We start from the raw sequence: 24,140 nt of genomic DNA on the forward strand, positions 1-24,140 counted from the left end.
AAGTACGGCCCTACAACCCTGAAAACTCCGCAATCTCTCAAGCAAACGGATTTCCCAGGGCCCGCTGTGCCCCTCACCAGGCACCTGAAGTAAAGCCATGAACCTAGCCATGACCTTTACACTTTAGCCAAGAACACCTCAAAAAGTAAAGCCCAGCCGAAAGAAATAACACAAATTCAGAAGCATAGGGCTGAAAAGGATGTCCATGTCCGCTGTTGAAAGCCAATTACGGGGTGTGGGGGGTGATAAAGCTGGCCCGCAGCACGTTTAGGCGACATGGGAACACACCAAAGTGGATGCGTGTGTATCCACTTCCAGACCTAGCCGACCCCTGACAAGGCAAAGCAGGGGCCGTGACAGACGGACAACCCGGGCCTCCACCCCGCCCGGGTGCGACGGACTGCACTGAGCCGACCGGTACCTGCCTCCCGCCAGCCGAGCCCCAGCAGCCGGGGACGCCGGTGGGCCGGGCCTGGACAACGCCCCGCCCCTGCCGCCCGCCACTCGGGTCACCTGACCTGCCCCGAGCTCACGTGATCCGTCCCCAGCGCCGCCATTTTGGAGCTCCTGTTGAGGAGAGGGGAAAGCGAGGGAAAAGAGGGAAAAGATCCGGGAGAGAAGTAGGCGAGGACCAGGACGAGGGCGAGGGCACGGCCGGGTCCTGGACGGCCAAAGGAGGCTCGCGGAAGCAGCAGCCGCCGCCCGACCGCAGGTACTGCGCCCCGGGGCCGCCCCTCCGCCGGCTGTTAGCGCCGCCGCCGGCCATGTGCATCCTCCCCTCAGGCCTCCACCGGCGCCCGCTTCCTCCTCTGCCGGCCGACACCGCCTGGTGCTCGCCACACGCCCCAAGTTCTGTGTTCCCTTTCTGTCCTCTGTTCCGTCCACATCACGGCTGGCGGAGACCCCGAGCTTGCTCTGCGGCCGGGGGTGGGGAACCCGCCGCTCCCCGCATACTGTCACCCCAGGCAGGCCTGCCCGAGGCGTTGCTTCCTTCCTCTCCGAGGACGTGAAATCGCTAAGGCCCTCCGGGACTGAGCGAACAACAGTGTTCTCGCCGCGTTTCTTTCTTACTTTTCTCAACACCCCATGGCCCCAGTGTTTTAGCCACTGCGTGTTGTAGAAAAAGCTAGTACAGAAAAGCAATCCTGGCTTTCTGCACTTATACCATCCTTTTCAGGATGGAATAATTTCCCCAGAGATCACTGAGACCGTTGGGAAAAACTCCCACCTTTTAAGACCTGGGGACACCCGGAGGGGAATGGTTTGTGTGGAAGGCCTGGATGATTAATTAGGCGGAGGCCACCCTCCCTACCCGAAGGCTGTCTTTTTTTAGTTCCTGCGGTGGGCTGTAATTTGCTATCAGTTTGCATAGCTCTGATCAGGCAATTACTGCATTTATCACCTCCTTGAGTTTGCCCTTTCTCCAGCACTGCCTCAGATTCAGTGGATGGGGTTGCGCTACTGATAAGGAGAGAAAGCCTGGCCCTTCGTTCTTTTACCTCACTAACTCGTTGAAAATTAACCAGTGTAGGCCCGAAGATTTGCTTTCTGCCCTGGCAGTGAACTGTTTTACTTAAGCGTAATAGATAAGGCAGTTGCATTCTAGGTGAAACTAATTCTTTGACCTTTAGGTTCATTACAGCTAGTATAAGAGACAGTAGCAATGAAATGTAGAACCCGGGCAGTAAACTGCTTTAGAAGATACGCGAGGTCTTCAAAAAGTTCATGGAAAGATCTGCATTACCTTTTGTTTCATTGGGCTTTTTTTGGAGGGAGGGGGAGCAGCTGGCCAGTGCTGGGATCAGAACCCTTGACCTTGGTGTTACCAGCACTGGGCTCTAACCAATGGAGCTAATTGGCCAACCCTGCATTTCCGTGAACTTTTTTGAAGTATCCTCATATTAGGTCACACGACTGTGTCATATTTTTTCAAGGTACCATTCTGCCCACTGTGCTTGTAAAAATTGCAGAATCACACTTTAGATTGTATTTTTGGTTAAAATTAAGATAGCAGTATGCATTTTATTGCTCCATACTGATTAGAAAGTGATGTCAGTAAAACCAATCGTGTTTTGAGTCAATTCCCTAAATTCTGAAGTAAAACAAAACATACAACTATTGGAAGATGTCGCCAGAGCTAATTTTTTTTTAGCTTCTGTCACATCCTCAAGTCTATTTGTTAAATTTTGTAAATCTGCATCACATAATTGGGCCGCATGAACATTCCTCTGAATTTTTTTTTGACGTGGAATATTGGGAAATTTTTCACTACCAAAAAAAATCACTGTTTCACCAGGAAAGAGAAATATTTGATACTATATACTTCCATTCTTGGCCACAGCTGGATTTTGAAGATTGATCCAAGGGACTATATTAATTTCAGGAATTGATTCGAAAGACACTGTCTCTGCCCCTTAACAGCCGTGTGACCTTGGGTAAGTCACTTAAACCACACTGAGTGTTTCCTTATTTGTAAGATTGTGTAACATAAACCTACCCTGCCCCAAATAGTTTACAAGGATCGGGATCAAATATTTTTGATACAGCCTAGCTCTAAGGGGCTGTTGTTCTGTCCAGTGTGGATACATTATATATTTTTGTTCTCACTGAGGATTAAGAGGAAAATTGGTATATTAGAGAAAACATGATTTAGAATCAGATAGGCCTTTGACACCAGTTCTTAAACCAGTTACGACTTTACATCTGTGAGCCTCAGGCTCCTCATCTGCAAAAAAGAGGCTGGCATTACCAAGAATTACGTGAGTATTGTACAAAATGTACATAGGCACTACTCCATGGACTCGCATCTCAAGGGCAAGGATTCCCTCTTACTCATTTTTGTAGTCTCCAGCACTGTGCCTGCCTGGCACGTTGTAAGTGCTCGATAAATGATAGAGTAAATCTGAATATTGGTTAATGTTAGACCTTATGTCTTAATTGCAGCTGCCAAATTAGAATATTCTCCCAGGCTAAGTGCCAGCTAAGAAATTCTAAACTTGTGATACTTATACTCTGTTTTTATCTTACTGGCAATTAATAATTACATTGAGCTAAAGAGATTTTAAATCAAATAAGTTGAAAGTAATTAGTAACATTAGTAGGATAAATGTATAATGTGTAAGCAGTTTCCAGGTAATTTTTATAGACAATTTATAATTCAGGGACCTGAAAGTTCATTCAGCTCCACCCTCTCATTTTACATCTCAGGAATCTAATCTAAAACCTACAGAGATAGTGACTTGCCTAAGGTCACACAACTAACAGGGCAATTTTGAGGAATGACCTATGAGCTTATGTCCCCTGCCTTCTTTTGGCTGGGTCAAAATAAATGTTTCTATTTTAAAATGATGATAATCTGGAAGAATGGGAATTGATTGGCTTTCTCTTTTATAGCACTTTTTTTTCTAGTTGGAAAAGAACAAATTCTTAATCCAAAAGAGAAAGTTCTTTGCATCATATTGTACTGCCTTCATGTATACACAGAAAATTGCAACCTTTTTCTCTAGGCCCACACGAATTGTTCACCTTGATTTTACTTATAACCATACTGCTAAACTAAAAGGAAGTAATTGCATACACAAATAAACCAAATAGCAAATTATAAAGAAATAAAGACAACTGAAATAATTTGGCTCTTAACTTTTCTTGGGGAAGACACTAATTATAAGTGTTTGCCTGTGGAATACTGTCATCAAAAGGAAAGTTTTGGGAGACTCAGTGGAAAAGGTTGTAGAACTTTTCTGGTTTGGGATAGAATTTTATTTATTGGTAACAATTTGATATATAGTCATGTGTCACTTAACAATGGGGATACGTTCTGAGAAATGCATTGTTAGGCTATTTCATCATTGTGCAAACATCACAAAGTGTACTTACACAAACCTAGATGGTACAGCGTACTACACACCTAGGCAGTATGGGATAGCCACCATAGTATATGCAGTCTATCACTGACCCAAATGTTATGTGGGGTATGATGGTATTTGGTCTAATGTTATGTCTAAAGATTGCAAATGAGAAATCTCCTGTTTTTCTTGTTTTTTCTCTTCCTAGTGAATTTCCTATTCAGCCATATTGATCTTTTCACTAATCCCTAGGTAGCATTCTTATTCTCACTTCTAAAAATTTAATAAGGTACCCTCAATTTATATCAACAGTATTCCAAGGAAACAAATGACATTCTCAAATTAGGATAATTCAAGGAGGGTATATTGACAAAGATACTAATAATAACGGTATTGGGCTGACAGGGATGATGCATTTTTCTGGAGTTATCAACATCAGAAGAAGGGAGAGATACCAGAACCAGAAGGAGGGTCTTGTAGAGCAGCCTGCCTGAAGAGAAGTGCCTTCTGTTGAGGAGCACAGCCAGTCCAACGTGACCTAGAGGTAGGGAACCAAACAGTGAACATCCTGATCTCACCCTCCTGCCTCCCTCTGATCTTTTATGGCTCTGCATTGGCAGAACTCAACCAGAAACCAGAGGGCAGGGGAGCCTAATGAGGTAATCCCTCCTGGGACAGAGAACAGGATGGAGAGGAGGATACAGTGAGCCCAGAGGGCAAATGGATGATGTGTGGCATGCTGCCCATCCTCCCGGATCCAGTGTACATCCTACTTTTTCAAGAAGCCTTTGCTTAACCTTCCTAGCCCAAAAGAGCTCTTCAGTCTCTGTTAGGACTTGGTCATTGACTGCTGCCTTCTGACTGTTCTACCTTCTGTAATATTGCATTTTTAAAAGCTGTTACATAATTCTTTTTTTTTTCTTTTCTTTTTAACTTGTAAATATGTTTGTCTTATCCACTCAACTCGATTTTAAACTATGAGTACTATGAATTAAGATTTTTTTTCCATTCTTCTTGATACTTTGCTTTGTGCCTTGCATGTAACAATTTTTTGTAACATTTTATTATAAAAAATTTTAAACATTTGCACAAGTAGAAAGAATAGTATAAGGAATTCTAGTTACTCATCACTCAACTCCCATCGCAGAATTTGTCATTCTTACTTTCTCCCCACCCTCTCCACCCCCATGGTAATTGTTTAAAGTTGTGTTTACGTTGATTTATGTGTGTGTGTGTATATATATATATATTTATTTATACATGCACTCATACATATACATACATATGCATTAGTGGTCTATGTAAAATTTTTGAGCAAATTTGAAGAGTTAGCCTTAAGGTAGCTTCCCGCTCTGTGCATACTTTACTATGAGCTATTTAACTTTTGTTTTAACAGAGATTTTTGTTTTAATGAGATTTAACTTGTGCATTGATCTTGCACATGGACCTAAACTGGTCTTTCAGGTGTTTCTTGATGTATTTTATGTTATCATATCTGTTTTATAGCTGCCATTATTGTACTTATCCCCAAATGTATGCAGCCTCTAAAATGAGATACTTACATAAATGTTCAGGGAAAATTGGAGCATCTGCTGCAAATTTCCATTAGCTCTTGATGCCTGAGCAGACACAGCTTTAAAAATCTGAGTTTTTTGTCAGATTCTTTTGTATTAGACTTTCTCTTGAGATAAGATGAACTCCTCCTTCTCCTCCTCTTCATTTCACTTTCTTTTTAAGGTACACTCTGAAATATCCACAAGGAGCAATGTGCACTACTCTGTCTCCTTCCTATTATATCATTAAGTGGAAGGGCAATAACATGAGTTACCTTTGTAACCCTGTGTGTGCAAAATCTGTTGCACAAACATTCACTTATTAACCTCCAGATTCATGAGAAAGGAAGGAGACCTTAGACCTACAGTAGAGAGCCATGTCTTGTCCAAGAAATTGACTGTTCAGGGATTCCTATTACTAAATTTGTTATTTAACTAATTTGCATTTAACAATTGAACTGAAAGAAATAAAGCCTTAGATTAATGACCCTTAAAGGGTTATCAGTAGTCACAAGAAGAGCCACAGCTTCCCTTGGCCTAAACATGTGGAATTCCAAGGCAATAAAATGACATAGGAAGTTAACAAAAGTGTTTTTCTAAAGAAACAAATTGTTCCCCCATTGGTGTCCTCTTTAGTGACTTAAGGTTGAATATAGAGATCTAAAAAGATTTTTGTTCTTTCTACCTGAGAAAGGTGAAAAGGAACTAGTTTTTTGAGAGAGGTTGTTTAGGGGAGAGAGTAGCTGAAGGACCACTGGCCTTTGGAAGGTGGGACAGCTCTCATGGTTGTAATGGCTGTGGAATGCATTCCCTGCCATGAGGGCAATTAGAAGAAGTCTGTGGAAAAGAGAAAAAAGCTGATTCCATTGGGCAGAGTATTAGGAAGGAGGAAAGAAGTAGTACTAAAGAAGCCAGGAGTAAAACGTTTACATTTTTGCCTGATGTGGATGTAGATATAGAAAGCTGGTGTGTCAGAGGAATAGAAAATGAGAGAGGAAATGCCATAACTGCTGCCAAGTGTTGATATGGGCGAACTGGCACTAAAGTTGGTCAGAGCACTGGTGGGGTCTGGCAGGACCGTTTAGGTATGATCCTGGCAGGGACAGACGGACCCTTATGTATTGTTTCAGCCATGTGGGGCAGAGGAGCCATGATTCAGCACCGAAATGAGAATTCAGGGCCTGTGACTGAAGTTTAAGAATAATATGGTCTTTGGTCTATAGCTAGTGCCACTAAAAATTTTGCTGGCGCTTATTGAATGTTGTAAATAAGATTCCAGAATGCACCTAAAATGTGGAAAAACAAAACTTGTTGCTGGAAAAAAGCCTAAACTTAAAAATGTGATCCAAGTCAACAAATTAATCTCCCTTTAAGCCAAAGGAAATGTTTGAAATGAAAGTATTGCCAGGAAACATAAAGAGTATTCAAGACTTCGGTGGAAAGATTTATAAGTATTTTATGTTTAGTGACTTCCTTGGCCATAATGCATTATTAGAACCTCCAGATAGCCCCTTCTGTGGATTCTGTTCATATCTGGACCTGAAACAACTGGGATATCAACTTTTTCCTCCTCTGGTGTCCCTTTCCCTTTCAGGAAAAAAAAAAAAAAAACCCACATATATGTGGGCATGAGTAATAGCTGACCACTAATATAACCTCTAGGAAAAAACCACAGCATAATTTGTGGTTTATCTTCGGGAAGATAAATCAAAGGAAGTAAAAGAAGGAACTGGATTATTGCTTTTACTTAGTTTCATTTGCATAGTACTTCTCAAAATTCACTATGCCCTTTACAATAGTTACGTGACTTTTTTTTTTTTTTTTTTTTTAAAGATGACTGGTAAGGGGTTCTTAACCCTTGATTTGGTGTTGTCAGCACCACACTCTCCTAAGTGAGCTAACTGGCCATCCCTATATAGGGATCTGAACCCGTGGCCTTGGTGTTATCAGCACCACACTCTCCCAAGTGAGCCACGGGCCAGCCCATGACTATATTTTCACAATTCCAAAGATTTGGGGAGAATAAAATAGAAATTTGTGTTTTGGTAATAAAAATACAGTTATATTTGGTATAAGAAATAGTTTCTCTCGGATCCCTGTACCTGCCAGTGTGCAAAAAAAAAAAAAAAAAAAGTTTCTCAAGAATTGTATCAATCATCTTGGCTTTGCAGAATGATGTTTCACAGTAACATGAGGTGGTTCTACATGCCTTGAGAATGACTGTGCTCCTTTAATCAAGGACTAGGAGGGTTTTTTTTCCCTTGGCATTGTGCAAAAGGGAGGGAATACTGATTGTGTCCAACTAAATGTCAAGGGCAAAGGAAGTGAAGAAAAAAGGAGATAAAAATTGTTAAAAGTCATTTCCAAAGAAATAAGTGAAGGATGGAGAGATCTCCATCAGTCTTGATAGGAGATTGCATTCCAAAAAGAAATTCTGTACAATTTAAGTCTATTTTGGCGATAGCTAGGTACATTGATAAGGAGCTCCCAGCCTAGGGAATATTTGGACTAGTTTAGACACTAAAATTGGCATATTCTTCCTGAATTACATACATGTAATTATCCTGTAACCTGATATTCCTGTCTGTTGTATATTATCCTTTTTAGATATGGAAGAAAACAGCAGTGTTACCATGTTGGTGCCAGATATTGGGAAACAAGAAGCTGTATTAACTACTGAAAGTGTCAGTCCTTCATTGGAAGTTGATGAACAAAGAAAAGCTAAAACAGACCCATTAATCCATGTTATCCAGAAGTTAAGCAAGATAGTGGAACACGAGAAGTCACAAAAATGTCTTTTAATTGGGAAAAAACGCTCACGTTCCAGTGCTACAACACGCTCTCTTGAAACCCAAGAACTTTGTGAGATTCCAGCTAAAGTAACCCAGTCACCTGCTGCTGACATTAGAAGGGTTGAGCTGTCACAAACAAATTTTACCCCTGACTCTCTTGCCCAGAATGATGGGAAAGCTATGTCTTACCAGTGCAGCCTTTGTAAATTTCTGTCATCATCATTTTCTGTGTTGAAAGAGCATATCAAACAGCATGGTCAGCAGAATGAAGTGATATTAATGTGCTCAGAGTGCCATATTACATCTAAAAGCCAAGAGGAACTTGAAGCTCATGTAGTAAGTGACCACGAAAACAACACCAACAGTTACACCCAATCCAAAGCCCAACAGTGCATGAGCCCCTCCAACTCCTTATGTCAGAGAACCATAGAAAGAAATAATGAAAACTTTCCTGACATCCCAGTAAATGTGGACCATCCACAAACTCATACTGTCCAAACTGCATCCACAGCAGAAATGGGTAGGAGGAAATGGTATGCATATGAACAATATGGCATGTATCGATGCTTGTTTTGTAGTTATACTTGTGGCCAGCAGAGAATGTTGAAAACACATGCTTGGAAGCATGCTGGGGAGGTTGATTGCACCTATCCAATCTTTGAAAATGAAAATGAGCCTCTAGGCTTGCTGGATTCTTCCGTGGCTGCTGCACCTGGTGGGGTCGATGCAGTAGTCATTGCTATTGGAGACAGTGAATTGAGTATCCACAATGGGCCATCCATACAAGTGCAGATTTGTAGCTCAGAACCGTTATCATGTTCATCTCCTTTTAAACAGAGTGCAGAAGCAGGGGCACACCTAAGTCAGCCAGTTACCCTCAACCCTAAAGAGGAGGAAGAAATGTTAGAGGTGATTTCTGATACAGAGGAGAATCTGATTGCTGATAGCCTACTTTCATCAGCACAGAAAATCATTAGCAGTAGCCCAAATAAAAAAGGTCATGTTAACGTGATAGTGGAGCGTTTGCCGAGTGTTGAGGAAACTCTATCACAGAAACAATTCTTCATGAATGCTGAAACTGAAGAGGGGAAAAACCCGAGCCCGACAGAAGCCCAGATTGGGTGCAAAAGAACAGATGATGTTTATCACGCTGAGAAATGTACTGTTGATATTGGGGGCTTGATCATAGGTTGGAGCAATTCAGAGAAGAAAGACAATGAGTTAATAAGTAAAGGCCTGGCTACTGATGAGAATGCCCCACCAGGCCGAAGAAGGACAAATTCTGAGTCTCTTCGACTACATTCATTAGCTGCAGAAGCCCTTGTCACAATGCCTATAAGAGCTGCAGAACTAACAAGGGCCAACCTTGGGCACTATGGGGATATAAATCTTTTAGGTCCAGATACTGGACAAAGGCAAGTAGATAGTACATTGGTAGCATATACAAAAATGATGTCACCACTTAAAAACTCTTCAGATGGATTAACTAGTTTTAACCAAAGCAACTCTACCTTTGTAGCACTCCCTGAGGATAAGCAAGAATTGTCAGATGGGCAAGTTAAGACAGGCATCAGCATGTCCTTACTCACCGTAATTGAAAAATTGAGAGAAAGGACAGACCAAAATGCTTCAGATGATGACATTTTGAAAGAGTTGCAGGACAATGCCCAGTGCCAGCCCAACAGTGATACAAGTTTGTCAGGAAACAATGTGGTGGAATACATCCCCAATGCTGAACGACCCTACCGTTGCCGCTTGTGTCACTATGCAAGTGGTAACAAGGGCTATATCAAGCAGCACTTGCGAGTCCATCGACAGAGACAGCCATATCAGTGTCCCATCTGTGAGCACATAGCTGACAACAGCAAGGACTTGGAGACCCACATGATCAACCACTGTAAAGCAAGAATATACCAATGCAAGCAATGTGAAGAATCTTTTCATTATAAGGTAAGCATTGGTTCATGAAATCTTTCAGAAGACCTTAGAATTTTAGAGCGAGGAGGGAACTTTGTAGATGTAATCCAACCACCTCATTTTATAGGTAAGGAAACTGAGTCTCAGAAAAGTTTGATAATTTGCCAGGGGATCCCAACTAATTAGTGTTAAAGTTGAGACTGAAATCTAGGTCTTCAGAAATTCTGCTATAGGATTCTGTCCCCTGTCTCCTGTTACCAACCTCTGTGTTTATTAGTGTTTTAGTGTGTATGTCTTGATTTTCAAAAAAGTGTTGATTTTCAATCTCAAGGGAATTTACAAGAGACTGTACAGTAGATTGACATCATACACACATTTGCTTTACACATATTTAATTGAACATCACCAAGGCAAAAAGTATGTATTTTTTTATCTTACATGGCCCCAGAATGTAAGTTACTCACTTCAGCTGTTACATAACCAACAAACACTGATTTGTATCATTGCATAAGGTAAAATGGGCTATATTGGCCTTACTGAAAGGCAGTACAGTGGAAATAGAGCTATGTATGCTATGTTGTACAGGCACTTTAACAGACTTTCAAGGGTTATTTTTACTTTCTGATTTTCATCTTATGTGCTGACCTTAAAGTCAACAGCCAGTATGAAATGCTATCTTTTGTAAAGGAAATTTACATTCATCGAATCATTGGTTTAGAACTTTTCTTCAATGTGCCAAGTGCACTATGGGGATATAAACCTTTTAGATCGAGATACTGGACAAAGGCAAGAAATTTTTTAAACTTTTTAAATTTTTAAAAATGTATTCTATAGGGCTAACTGGGAGGTAGACTTTTTCTCTCAGATTATCCACAGTTGGGGTCTAGCTGGTGGTAAAATAAAATCAGGAATAAAAAGCCTCTGAGTCTGAGATTCACTGCTGCTTGGATTACCCTCGTGAAATTCCAAGTAACACATCCAAACAGGCTGCAGAGGCAAATTCCAGAAGTTCCTGGGAGTTTCTTTTGCTGCTATACTCTTGATTCATTGGAATGGAAGGGGAGGGGGAGGATATCCTTGGAGGAGCAGTTTCTATTAGGTCTGTCTTCCAGTTTAGTTGATACACTATTTAAAGGTAAAAGTTAGCAGGAGTCCAGTGGTTACTGATTGGATTTATTTTTGTGAAAGTGTTCCGTTATTCTGAACACTCCGCTCTTTCCTCCTTTAGGATTGGCAGTGATTCAGTAAGCATGCTCACGCCATGCATAAACACCTCCTAAGATAGCAGTGACTTCCTTTGGAGAATATGAAAACAGGAGCTGCCTTCGATGAGATTATGATTTCCCTAGTGTATTTCTTTTTATAAACTGTCAGATGTGTTAAATAATCTTTTAGCAGATTTGATTTTAAAATACAGTCAGCTCTTCGTATTTGTAGGTTCCACATACACGGATTCAACCAACTGTGGGTGGAAAATATTTGGGGGAAAAAAATTGCATCTGTACTGAACATGTACAGACTTTTTTTCTTGTCATTATTCCTTAAACAATACAGTATAACAACTATTTACATAGCATTTACATTGTATTAGGTATTATAAGCAATATAGAACTGATTTAAAGTATATACGCAGAAGTGTGCAAGTTATATGCAAATGTTACACAATATTATATCAGGGGCTTGAATATCCTTGAATTTGGGTGCTGGAACCAATCCCCCATGGATGCTGAGGAATAACTATATTGGTAATATATTATAAGTATTAGGCCATGAAAACAATTAACCCCTTCTTCCACAATCTCCTAGTAACTGGACATGTATATTTATTGAAAATTGCTTGTTAATTTCTCTCAATTTTTTAGAGTCAACTGAGGAATCATGAGAGAGAGCAACACAGTCTTCCAGATACCTTGTCAATAGCAACTTCTAATGAGCCAAGAATTTCCAGTGATACAGCTGATGGAAAATGTGTTCAGGAAGGTAGCTGTTTATTTTTTTTATACAGGCTACAGTGACTAGCATTCGAAGTAAAAAATACCCTTGTCATGTGGGTTATTTCAGGACTAACGCATATATGCTCTATTTTTATGCAATGGTGTGAGTGAATCTTAACTCTGTTCCTGAGGAAATTCTGAGTACTAAATGAAGTAAATTATTAGTAGGTTCTAGGTAAGAAATACTAGATTAGTAAGGACTCAGCTTCATCTGTGTAGGTAGATACTACAGTTGAAATTTATGCTATATTGTAGGAGCCAGACTATAGCAAAGACCCTTAGAAGGTGACATACTAGCAAGCCAGAGAATATGCAGCATAGTAAGAAAGCCTCCTCCCCTTGTCTCAGTACCAGTTGACCTACTGAGAACATAGCTTTTGCAGATGGTAGGCCCGCACCTCAAAATTTAACTGAGGCTTCCTGCTGTGATCTTATTCTTATTCAAGTATGACTGCCAGATTTCATCTGCATTATTTTTTTTAAAAAAACCACAGAAGATCTTTTTATGTACTAGTTAGGTACGAGTCAGCCGAGTTTCTGGTAATAGGAATATTAGAATCAAAAGATTTAATTAGAGTTCCATGAAAAGGCGGATGCCACATCCGGAGAATTAGGGATAAAGTGTAATAAGCTGTGCTTCCTTGCATCGGCTCACTTAAATTGATATACTTTAAATGTCTCAAGTGTGGTACATGGTGTTTATGGGAAATAAAACATATTGGGGTGACTTTCCTTTTTGAATTTCCTAAGAATTAAAGTTAGAAACGACAGCAGAGTAAGATGTTTTACCATAATGTTTCATTAAATTATACCCCAGAAAACATAACTGATTCTAGAATGTTTCTGAAAGAACTGATTTTGACACCACCATAGCACCAAAATTCCCTTGTCAAACAGATGTCATCCCTATAAAACTATCCAAAACAAAAGGAGTTTATGACATAGCATCTGTTTCTGCGATAGATGGCTAAGCTAAAACAGTTTTGTTTCCTTTTTACAAATTAGCCCGAAATGCCTCCTTTTATTTTAATTCATTATGTTTCCATATCCTCTTTAAAGGAGACTTTAAACATTTGATATGATTGGACCATAAATCCTTAATGAAGGAATAAAGTACCACTCAGTAGCGCCACCTGCAGTTAATACCAGTGTTGGAATATGTCTTTCCTAGTACCATCTTAAAAAGCAAAAATTTAGGGGGCTGGCCTGTTAATTCAGCTGCTTAGAGTGTGACCTTGTAATACCAAGGTCAGGGATTCGGTTCCCTGTATCAGCCAGCCACCAAAAATAATAAAAAACTTAAAAAAATAAAAAACACAATTTTTTTTTTAAAGGCTGTTTGTTTAAAAAGCAAAAATTTAAAGCTGCACAAATGGATTAACAGCTTAAAACTCACAATTTTAATGAAAAGACGTAAATGTCAGCTCAAAATTAAAATAACCTTTTCAAACTTTACAGTATTAGCTTCTGTCCACTATATTCCCTTTTGTAGCATCTCTTCTCTGTGGATCATACTCTTTTTCTAGGGTTAAATGTTTGCATTTCATTTATTTATTTATTTATTTTAAAAAGATGACTGGTAAAGGGATCAAGACCCTTGACTTGGTGTTGTCAGCACCATGCTCTTCCACGTGAGCTAACCGGCCATCCCTATGTAGGGATCTGAACCCGTGGCCTTGGTGTTATCAGCACCGCACTCTCCCAAGAGAGCCATGGGCCAACCCTAAATGTTTTCATTTTTAATTGCTTGCCATTTCTTTTTTCCCCCACTTGGCTCCATTTGCTTTCCTCTTTCGTAATAGTACCTATATAGCAATTCACATGGCTGGTATCCTACTGCATACTTATACCTGGATGGGTAATTTATTAATTCAATACTAGATATTTTGAAATCTTGATATCAAGCCAAAGAACAAATTTTTAGCTCACAAAGAAGGTAAAAATAATTTGTTTTGTTAAAACTTCTTTAACCATTTAGTAAACTTATTAAACAAGAGGGGAGAGGTGTGCGTCTGTGGTCCCCAATTATGTCCATTATGAGGGCATAGATACATTAGGGCATGTTTTCAACTCAGAGGTCTGGTGTATTGTACTTGATATTCGTTAGGTCAAAAGACATGGCATGCCTGTCTTGAGCTAGATACGGTGCTAGGTGCTAGGAGTACAATGAAGGACATTGCTGCACTTGAGGAACCCACTCCAGTGAAGAAGACAGAACTGGACTGATGTGTATGTCAACAAATGCCACAAGTGCTCTAACAGAGCCATGGGCAAAGCACTTGCATATGGTGTTTCTTTGTGAAATTTAATTAAATTGTTCCTTATCGGAAACCTACAATTTGCCAAGTCCTAGGGAATAAGTGTAAACCAAACAGGCAGATTCTTACCCTCAGGGAATCAACAGCTTATTGATATGGCAGATACTTTATCCAGACATGCAGGTAATATGCACAGATTTGGTGAAGGAAAAATACAGGACTTACTAAACCATACAATGAGGTTCTAGTATTTCTGTTTTGTAGATGAGAAAAGTGAGACCTCAAGAGGTAATATAATTTATCCGTGATCATAGTGTTAGTAAGTGGCAGAGCAAGGACTAAGCCCAAGTTTTTGAACTTTAAATCCGGTATTCCTTCCATTGGAAACAGTTGCTTGAAGTAGCACAGGCTCTCATTTTGTGCTATATTAAGTCTTTCCATCTGTCAGTTTTATTAGTTGTCATTGATCTGTAATATTTCTCACATAAAACCATTATCCAATATTTCACACTTCATTTTTTCAGGGTTTTTTTTAACCATATTTGGAACAGTGCCATTTATACTCAAGTCCAAGTTTGTAACCTACCAATTAAGAGCAATACTTAGATTATAATTATGATTAGTATGTGTATTAATGTTATAGATTTATACCAGGAAATTAGGACATTTTGTTCTGCCTGGCAGTAGTTATTAGCAAAAAAAAATTCAATTTTAGAAAGCTTAAATTTAATTTATGGATTTCTTTGCTGAAATTTCAGTGTGAGTTTTCTTTTGTACCACTAATTTTACTTGTATGCACCGTGTACTAGTGTTCTATCTAAGCTTTCTTCCTGCCAAGGGACACACAGCTCTTTCTGCTCTGCTTTTCTTTAGCCTCCATGTTAGCTTTGTTTCTGAAAGCAGTCAGGGTGTGAGTACCTTGTGGACTTCATGCTCACAGAAGAGTAAATAAAGCATATATCTTTCCTGAATATCTTCAGGAAACTGTTTCATGTGATCAAGTTGTCCAACTTGTATTGCCGCGAGCTTACTCCAACTTGAATTACCCAGCCCTGTTGTTGCAGAGTTTAGTAATATGGCCTATTTCCATTGGATCCATGTTTCCTGCATTTCAGAGAGCTTCATATTCTTGTTAATCATAACCTTTGTCCCTATAACCTGTCAGTTTACTGGATATAATTATACTACATTATATAGCACTTAACTAATTTGCAGTTGCTTTTCCTTCCATGTTGCATTGATAGCTCACATTTAGTTGTAAAGAATGGAAACCCACAGGGTGAAAACATTAGGCTTTTTATATTAAGTTTGTTTTATATGCTTCATAGCCACACTTTATAAAATCAGGTTATAGTATTAGATTACAGCTTGTTGACAAATCAATGTTTCCTTAAGACAATATATCCAATATTGATTAGTCTAACACCTTTTAAATAGCTTTCAACAATATATCTCTGGTTAATTTAGCTGCTACATAGTCAGCAGGGCAGCTGGAAGCAAGCTCATACTTTAGAATTTTGTACAAGGTTGTACAGAAGCCAACCCCCTTATCTATGTTTACCAGTCAGGTAATGTTCAGTTTATAACCACTGATAGTCTAGATGCAGGAGAACCTGTAAAGCCACTTCAAACTTATTAAATTTAAAAAGTGAGAAAGCCATGACCAAAATGTTAATACTGTGTGGTATAAATATTCATTTATAATGGAATGTAAATGCTGTCATTTGAGTCTTATCAAAGCTTGCCACTAAAACTCTGAAATACCTTGTCTAGGGAATAAGTCTTCAGTCCAGAAGCAGTATAGATGTGATGTGTGTGATTATACAAGTACAACATATGTTGGTGTCAGAAACCACAGACGAATCCATAACTCTGATAAGCCATACAGGTAAGTGTGATGATCATAGAATTTTAATGCTTGTATTAAAATATTTTATTTTACAGGAAAGAAATAATTAAAAATTCATAGCACTTGTTGAAACAAGTTAAAAGCTGAGAAATTTTCATGTACTAGTTTCATAAGTCTTGCTTAGTTTGTTAAGGAATGTGAACTTTAAGCTTGAGTCCTAGGATAATAGGTACTTTGTCTCACTGAAATAGAGGAAGATGTCTGTATCTGTCAGTTTTATGTTTTTATTTCATTTGGGTATAAATTATCATATCAATTTCTTGTGCCTTAAAGTACATTTCAGTAATTTGGCAATTAGGTACTCAGTATTCCAGCAAAAGATCCTGAAAACTTAAAGGCAATAAAATTCCCTATGAAAGATTCTGTTTTTGAAAATTAAGCTGTCGTGTATACAATAAGGTCATTTAATTTGATTTTGTTACTTGATTTTTCACAAAAGCTAATTTTAATATGTACGAGGGTGTATTAGTCTGTTTCCGTCGCTTTATAACAAAATACTTGGAACCAGATAATTTATAAAGAAAACGAAATTTATTGCTTGCATTTTCTGAGGCTGGGAAGTCCAAAGTCCATCTGGTGGTAGTGACAGTGACCCAGGGGTCTCGCATTGCAAGATGATGGAAGCAGAGCAGAGAGAGAAAGACAGACTCTCTCTTTCTTTTAAAACCCTCAGAACCATGCCCCTGACCACGATTTTTAGTCCATTCACTACTGCACTGTCCTACAATCCAATCATCTCTTCAAGGCTCTGCCTTTCAATGACCATAATAGGATTTCCCACCCTCTTAACAGTCACAGTGGGGAGCCAAGTTTCTAATACATAAAAGTTGGGGGACACAGTTCAAGCTTCTCATTTTGCAAAGAGATTGACCAGCTGTCACAGGGCAGATTGTTCTACTTGAAGCCATGATGGAACGTCGGGTTCTCACATCAGAACTAAGCCATTCACCATGACTGATCGTGCTAGGCCATGAGCATGAACTCTTTACTCCTTGTCTTCACATTTTAACTCTCTTCTTTGATTTTACAGAGAAGACAAGTGAGTGTGGAAAAGTAACACTATTAATCTAGATGAAAATGTGATGGACTATGCCATAAAAGCTCATTATTTGATTCTATAGTGTGGCACTCTTTATATATATGATTTTAAATATTTAATATGTGCCTAATTTGCTAACCAGTACACTTATTTTTAATCATTCTTCAGACAGTGCATCTGCTTGCAAAGTCTTGTAGCTCTGTGGAAGGTGTGTGACCTTGCCTCAGTGTTTCTATTTTTATTTCAAATATTTTCAAAACTGGGACCCCTAAAAAAAGATTGTTTCCCCAAAGCATAATGAAGGCCATTATTAACGTAACTCAGTGCCATATATTCTGGATAAGGATTGATGGAATTGAACATTCATGATTTACACTGAGAAATGCTTAGGAGAACATAATGGAAACAGGGAATACTGGTTATCTGATATGAGGAGAAACCTTTATCTGTATATTTTGGGTATCTTTGTTCCTGAACTTAATGACATACCATGGCAAATTCATATGATTTGGGCAAGAATAAAGTAACATTATCTGGGTCTAGAATTAGACTGTTCATTCATTCCTTGAGAAATATTTATTGAGCAAATATTACATTCTAGTAACTGTTCTAGGTTCTTGGACTGTAGTTATAACAAAAAAAGCATCATCTTTGCTATCGTGGAGCTTGTAGATATAGGAGCTAAGGGAAGACTTCCTCTTCAACTCCCTAAAGGTTCTCTGAAAAATCAACTGATAAGCAGATTAATATAAAGAAAAGGCGTAACAAATTTTACTGTTTCAACATGCTGGGAGGGGGCAATGCATAGGGGAATTGCAAGAGAATACTTTCCCAGTTTCCCATGGGGTACAAAGTTTACATACCTCTCTTACAGGGAAAAGAGAGATGGGTGTTGTAGGAGTAAATGATTTTTAGGCGGACTCAGTGAGCCTGGAGAACACTGAGTGGCCTGGGACAAGGTCTGTTTGGCCTGCAGAGCAATGACTGGTAAATGAATTTCTTCTAAATACTGAATGGAACCAAAATAGAAGACACTGGTGACAAACTTCAGGTGTGTGGACAGACTTCAGTTTTTCTTCCTGTGATATGAGTTAAATTAATGAAAACTTAGGGAAAGAGCCAGAGGTAATTGTCTTCTTCCTTGGTGGGTCCAGACTTTAGGCAGAAAAGAGAACAGCTTCATCCTATGCTTTGGAGAGTGACAGAGAATTGAGGGACAGATGGCAGGGGGAACCAGAGAGACCTTAAGGTTGCTTCTTTATTCCAGTATGTCAAAGCATCATATTTTGAGGTAACAGCCTCTGAGCCCCAAAATAGACAAATAGTAAGGAAGTGAACTTTCAAATACATAATTATGATAAATTTATAGAAGAGGTTAATGATTAATTCTGGTTTATAGGGAGGAGGGTTTTACAGCTACCTGAGTAGATTAGGCTTGCAGTTTAAAGATTCATTTTAATAGCTTTTGATGTCCTAAGGATGTTTTCTTATGTTCTTAAAATATCCACAGAGACTCATAGGATTGGTTGCAATTGTCCTAGGGTGTTCCTACCAACGGTGAACATTCTGTGAGAATCTTTTTTATGTAACATCTGAGAAGTCTCAGTTATTTTCCAGATTTATTCACACTCCCCTTTGTCACTGGATTTGGCCTGAGTGCTTATGTCTTAAAAAAAATGTTGTCATACCTCCCTCCATGTAATTATTACAAATTATTTCTCGTAAGTCTGATTTTCTAATCTTAAGACTTTCCTTTTAACCTTCTTTAAATACTTTAAGTACACATCCTCCTTTGTCTTCATGGGGTTTGCAGTCTGCAGAGCATTATGGATTAATATGTTCTATTCTGGTGTGTTTCTAGGACTTTCTCTCCATTGTTATTTACTGTTTGCCTTTAGCTGAGCTAGTGAGCATTGCCTTCCTGAGTCTGATTTAATCTAAGGATCGCAGTAGTTTTTCTGGCTTATTTCATATCTGGCTCATTCAGTTTTATTGCCTTGTACATTTATGGTCAGAGTTTGGGCTTGTTTTCTGAAGAATCCATACCCTACGCATTTCTGATTTCCTATATTTTGTTAAGAAATGTGCTCACTAATAGACTTTCTTATAGAGCAAGAATGTCTCGTTGCACAACTTCTAGTCTTTGCACAAGGGCACAAAAGGTTCAAAGGTTTAATGTGCCTGTTATGTAATAGATTTTCTGCAGTGGTGATAGCTGTTCCTTTTTCGTGCCTTTACTTTATATCCTGTCATTCCAGTCCTTCACTGAACCCATTTGTGCTGGACAGTACAGCTTCATGTATAAGAGCTCTGGCTCTTGGGGCAGATAGTCCTGGGATTGAATCTGAGCTCTCTGATTTATGGGACTTGTGACATTTGGCAAACTGTTTCACCTCTCTATGCTTGGTTTTTTCGTTTATAAAATGAGGATAATTAAGTTTGTAAGGATTAAATGAAACCATATATGAAGTACAAATAAGCAACCAGTAAACGATAGCTGTCTAACAGTTATTGGGCCCAGCTTTTATCCTCATCCCCTCTTGATGATTCCTTGTCTAAACAAAAAAGAAAAGGCTGTTAACCTCTCATCATTGGGAAACAAAAAAGAATAATTCTGTTCTTCGGTAGGCAGGCATAGGTTATTTTATAAGAGAGGTGCTGTGCCCAGGTAGAAAATCATCACTGCTGAGGTCCCCATGCCATAGCTGGCTTCTTTGGAGACAGTCTTGGGGAACACCCATGCTTTAGAGTCCCAGGCCTGAACTACACACCTCTTTTTTCTGTTGCTTATGACAGAATACCTGAAACTGGGTAATTTATAAGAAAACAAAATTTATTTCTTAGAGTTTCAGAGGCTAGGAAGTCCACAGTCCAGGGAGTGCATCTGGTGAGGGCCTCTGGGTGGGAACTTTCTACAGGGTCCTGTGGCACTACAAGGTATCACAAGGGGAAGATGGCCAGAATTCTCATGTGCTCTCCTTATAAAGCCACCAGTCTATACCCATGATAACTCATTACCTTATGAATGGGCTAATCTATTCATGAGAGCATAGTCCTTACAGTCCAATCACCTCTGAAAGGCTCTACCTTTCAAGTACCATGATTGAATTTCCCACCCTCTTAACACTGTTACAGTGGGGATCAAGTTTCCAATACATGAATTTTGAGGAGACACATTTAACCCATATCACCTCCTGTGTCCAACTGGTGACCTTGGGCATGTATTCCAAGATAAGCCTCCATTTCCATGTGAAACTGGGGCAAATACTATTTAGCTCATAAGGCTTTGTGAGGGGATTGAATGAGATTATATTTATGAAGCACCCAGTATGTTACCTGGTGTAATTCCCTTCTGCTCATGAAGTCATAAGGTCATCTCATAAACTATCCTTACCACAGAAGGAAGAGAGCTGATTTCCATTCCTCTGTAAAGACAGGGAGAGATTAAAATGGCATCATCTCATCCCAATCCCTACCAAGTGCGTAGAACAAAAATGTTATTCTATGTAAACCGTACACCAATTACAGTTACACCTGATATTTATAACACTGACCCCAAAGTTTTACTGGAAGATTCCATTCAAAATTTTCAAGTATTAGATTGTCCTCAGTTTAGTTTAATATTGCAGTACTAAAATTCCCCTGATTTACATCCCCCAATATTACTTTTATGGAGAACAAAGATGGAAGAACAAGATGGGAGAACAAAATGTTTTCCTGAGATCACCAAGTTTCCTTCTAACCCTATGCCATTGAGCCCATTTTCCCTTAGAAACACAATTGTGTTGGTACTTAGGTTCTAAAACTTCACTGCGGCAGGGGGACACCATGATGTAGAGGGAAGTACATGGGCTTTGGACTAAAGTACTTGGCACACTGCCCAGCACTAGTAGGTGCTTAGTAAATATTGACTTATAGTTATCTGTATACCTCAGTTTTTCTCATTTATAACATGACTCTGATTCTATATGTTTATTGTATAAGTTTAATTTATTATTGAAAATAAATGTGTAGTGGTATTACTATGCCTTTTCTTCCTTAAATAGAAGAGGTGCCCAAATATGTATGGTGAATTTTTTTAATATTAGTCCAATTTTAATACCCAGTCCAAAAACACCCAGTTTTTCCCTAAATGTTTCAAAATGTACTTTTAGAGTTAGTTTCTTCAAATCAGGAACCAAACAAGATCCAAACACTGCATTTGATTGATAAGTCTCTTAAGTCTCTCTCTCTCGCTCTCTAAGTTTTTAAAGAAGACTTTGTAATTGAATTTAGCATACATCCTGAAAATTGCATAAATCATAAAGGTACAGCTTGATGAATGATCATCAATTAAACTTATGTTTGTAACATAAACCATTACCAGTTCCTCAGCAGCACACCCTTCTTAGGCATTACAGTCATTAACTACTCCTCACCCCTTTCTGATAAGTATCTAGACTTACAACATCATAAGTTAGTTTTGCCTGGTTTTGAACTTAATAGAAATGGACTCACACAATATTCTTTTTTATGTCTGGCTTTACTTACTCAACATTACTCTGTGTGTGTGTGTGTGTGTGTGTGTGTGTGTGTGTGTGTGTGTGTGTGTGTCTGTCTGTGTGTGTCTGTGTGTGTCTGTGTGTCTGTGTGTCTGTGTGTGTCTGTGTCTGTGTCTGTGTCTGTGTGTGTCTGTGTCTGTGTGTGTCTGTGTCTGTGTCTGTGTCTGTGTCTGTGTGTGTCTGTGTCTGTGTGTGTCTGTGTGTCTGCCTGCATGTGTGAGAGAGAGATTGATTCAGCATAGCACTGCGGCATTGCATTGCTATGTAGTATTCCACTATAAGACTGTACAACAATTTATTTGGGTTATTGCCAGGTTTTCCTCCTCATGAGTAATGCCATTTTGAACATTCTTTTACATGTTTTTTAGTGCATATATGAAATGAGTCCATTTCCATTGGGTTTATACTTAGTGGGATTTCTGGGTAATTAGACATGCAGCTTTGGTAAATATTGTCAACAGTTTTCTAAAATGGTTATACCAGTTCATTTCCTCATCAACATTTTGTATTGTCCGTCGTTAATTTTGATCATTTGGTGGATGTGTAGTAGTATCTAATTGTGGTTTTTAAATTGAATTTCCCTGATGATTTCTGAGGTTGAGCATCTTTTCATTTGTTTATGGGCTATTGCCCATTTCTTTATTAGATCATTTGCCTTTTTATAACTGATTTGCAGAAGTTTTTTATGTAGTTGGAATATAAGTTCTTTGTCTGTTATATATATTGCAGATATCTTCTCCTAAACTGTGGCTTGCCCTTCCACTCTCTCAATGATGTCTTTTGATGAACAGAAATTCCTAGTTTTAATGTAGTCATGTGTATTAAACTTTTTTTTTTTCTTTATGTTTAGGGCTTTTAGGTCTTTATACTCTGAAACTGTTTTGATGTTTTTAAATAGTCTGTTAAGTAAGGTAGATGATGATACAGAAGTAAAAATATGTGCTAGTTTTCAAGGATGGCACTCAACTAGGTCAAAGACACCGTATGCTTAGGTATTCATGAACCTGATTTTCTAACACAGCACAAAAATTAAAAGAAAAATTTCAAAAATTCCAGAAAAGTCTTAAGCAATGGCAGTAACATTTTGGAATGACAGTGTTGCCTCTCAGGCTGGACAGTCATTGTATGATCTTTATGTAAATGTAAATATGTTAGAAATGATAATAATAGCTAACATTTTTGAGAACACTTTTTATGGGCCAGGCACTGTACTAAGAACTCAGTATGTGTTAGCTCACTTAATCCTCACAGCAGCCCAGAACATAGGAATATTATTATTCCAATTTTGTAGACATGGAAACAGGCTGGTATAGATTAAATAACTTTCCCCAGGTCTCAGCAGTGGCGGAGCCAGGGCTTGAACCCTTATTCCCGATTACCATGCCATCCAGTCTGTCTGTGCTGTGCCAGAGAGATCTCTTCATGAAGTGTACTGCCGCTGCATGCCCGACCACCACAGCTCAGTGGTGTGGAACAACAGCTATTTCATTACACTTGGAGATTCTGTGAGTCATGAATTTGGAAAGGGCACAGTAGGGATGGCGTGTCTCTGTCCCATACAGTCCGGGGCCTCAGCAAGGAAGACTTGAAGGCTGCAAGTGACTCAGATAGCTGGGGGTTGCAGTCATGTGAAGGCATCCTCACCAATCTAGTTGGTGGCTGATATTAACTGTTAACTGGGCCTTAGCTAACACACATACACATGTGTTCTCAAGGATTTGCTAGGAGTGCTAGTTCCAAAAGCAGACTTCTTAGATAAGAAGTAGGCAAAAGCTTTATTCTCTTTTATGACCGGCTCTTGGAAGTCACATACCATCACTTGCACAGTTACAAACTTAAGTCAGTTTTAATCTGCAGGCATGTTTAATCTTTAGTCAGTGGTGTTTGCGGGGGAGGGGGGAACTCAGGTCTTTGAAAAGTCTGAATTTGTTGTAAAGAAAACAGTGTAACTGTTTAATTTGGAGGGGAAAAAATGTTTTGCAGGGGTGAACTGAAGGGGTTTATTTTTCACAGTAGCATAAGCACTTTTCAAGTTCATCACCAAATTTGAAGTGGCTGTTTTTCTGGGCTTTAATTATTTATTCTTTCAAAAGCATAGAAAATAAATTGAACGTGGTAAGACAAACCCTAATGCAAAATTTCTATTGAAATCTTTGTATGAATGTTCAAATCATACTCAAGTCATCCCAAATCTTGTAGGACACCCAGCTTCTGCTTTCTTCCATCTAACCCCTCAAGGGGTTATTCCTAATTGATTAACAATTATTTCTAATTGAATCAGACCTGGAGACT

General features: G+C 39.0%; 1 protein-coding gene across 2 annotated transcripts in view; it reads left to right on the forward strand.

Annotated features, from left to right (window-relative positions):
* Window positions 1-579: 579 nt before the first annotated feature.
* Window positions 580-24,140, forward strand: part of ZNF507 (zinc finger protein 507) — a 38,912-nt gene continuing 15,351 nt past the window's right edge. The window contains exons 1-5 of one of the 2 annotated variants that reach the window (XM_063112768.1): window positions 580-712; window positions 4,251-4,389; window positions 8,006-10,140; window positions 11,970-12,087; window positions 16,133-16,247. In XM_063112768.1, the coding sequence (XP_062968838.1) occupies window positions 8,008-10,140; window positions 11,970-12,087; window positions 16,133-16,247 (2,366 nt within the window). In that variant the 5' untranslated portion in view covers window positions 580-712; window positions 4,251-4,389; window positions 8,006-8,007. The remainder of the gene's footprint in view (window positions 713-4,250; window positions 4,390-8,005; window positions 10,141-11,969; window positions 12,088-16,132; window positions 16,248-24,140) is intronic. The other variant, XM_063112769.1, reaches the window with a different exon arrangement.

Source organism: Cynocephalus volans, chromosome 10 (genome assembly GCF_027409185.1).
Source record: "Cynocephalus volans isolate mCynVol1 chromosome 10, mCynVol1.pri, whole genome shotgun sequence".
Taxonomy (NCBI): Eukaryota; Metazoa; Chordata; class Mammalia; order Dermoptera; family Cynocephalidae; genus Cynocephalus; species Cynocephalus volans.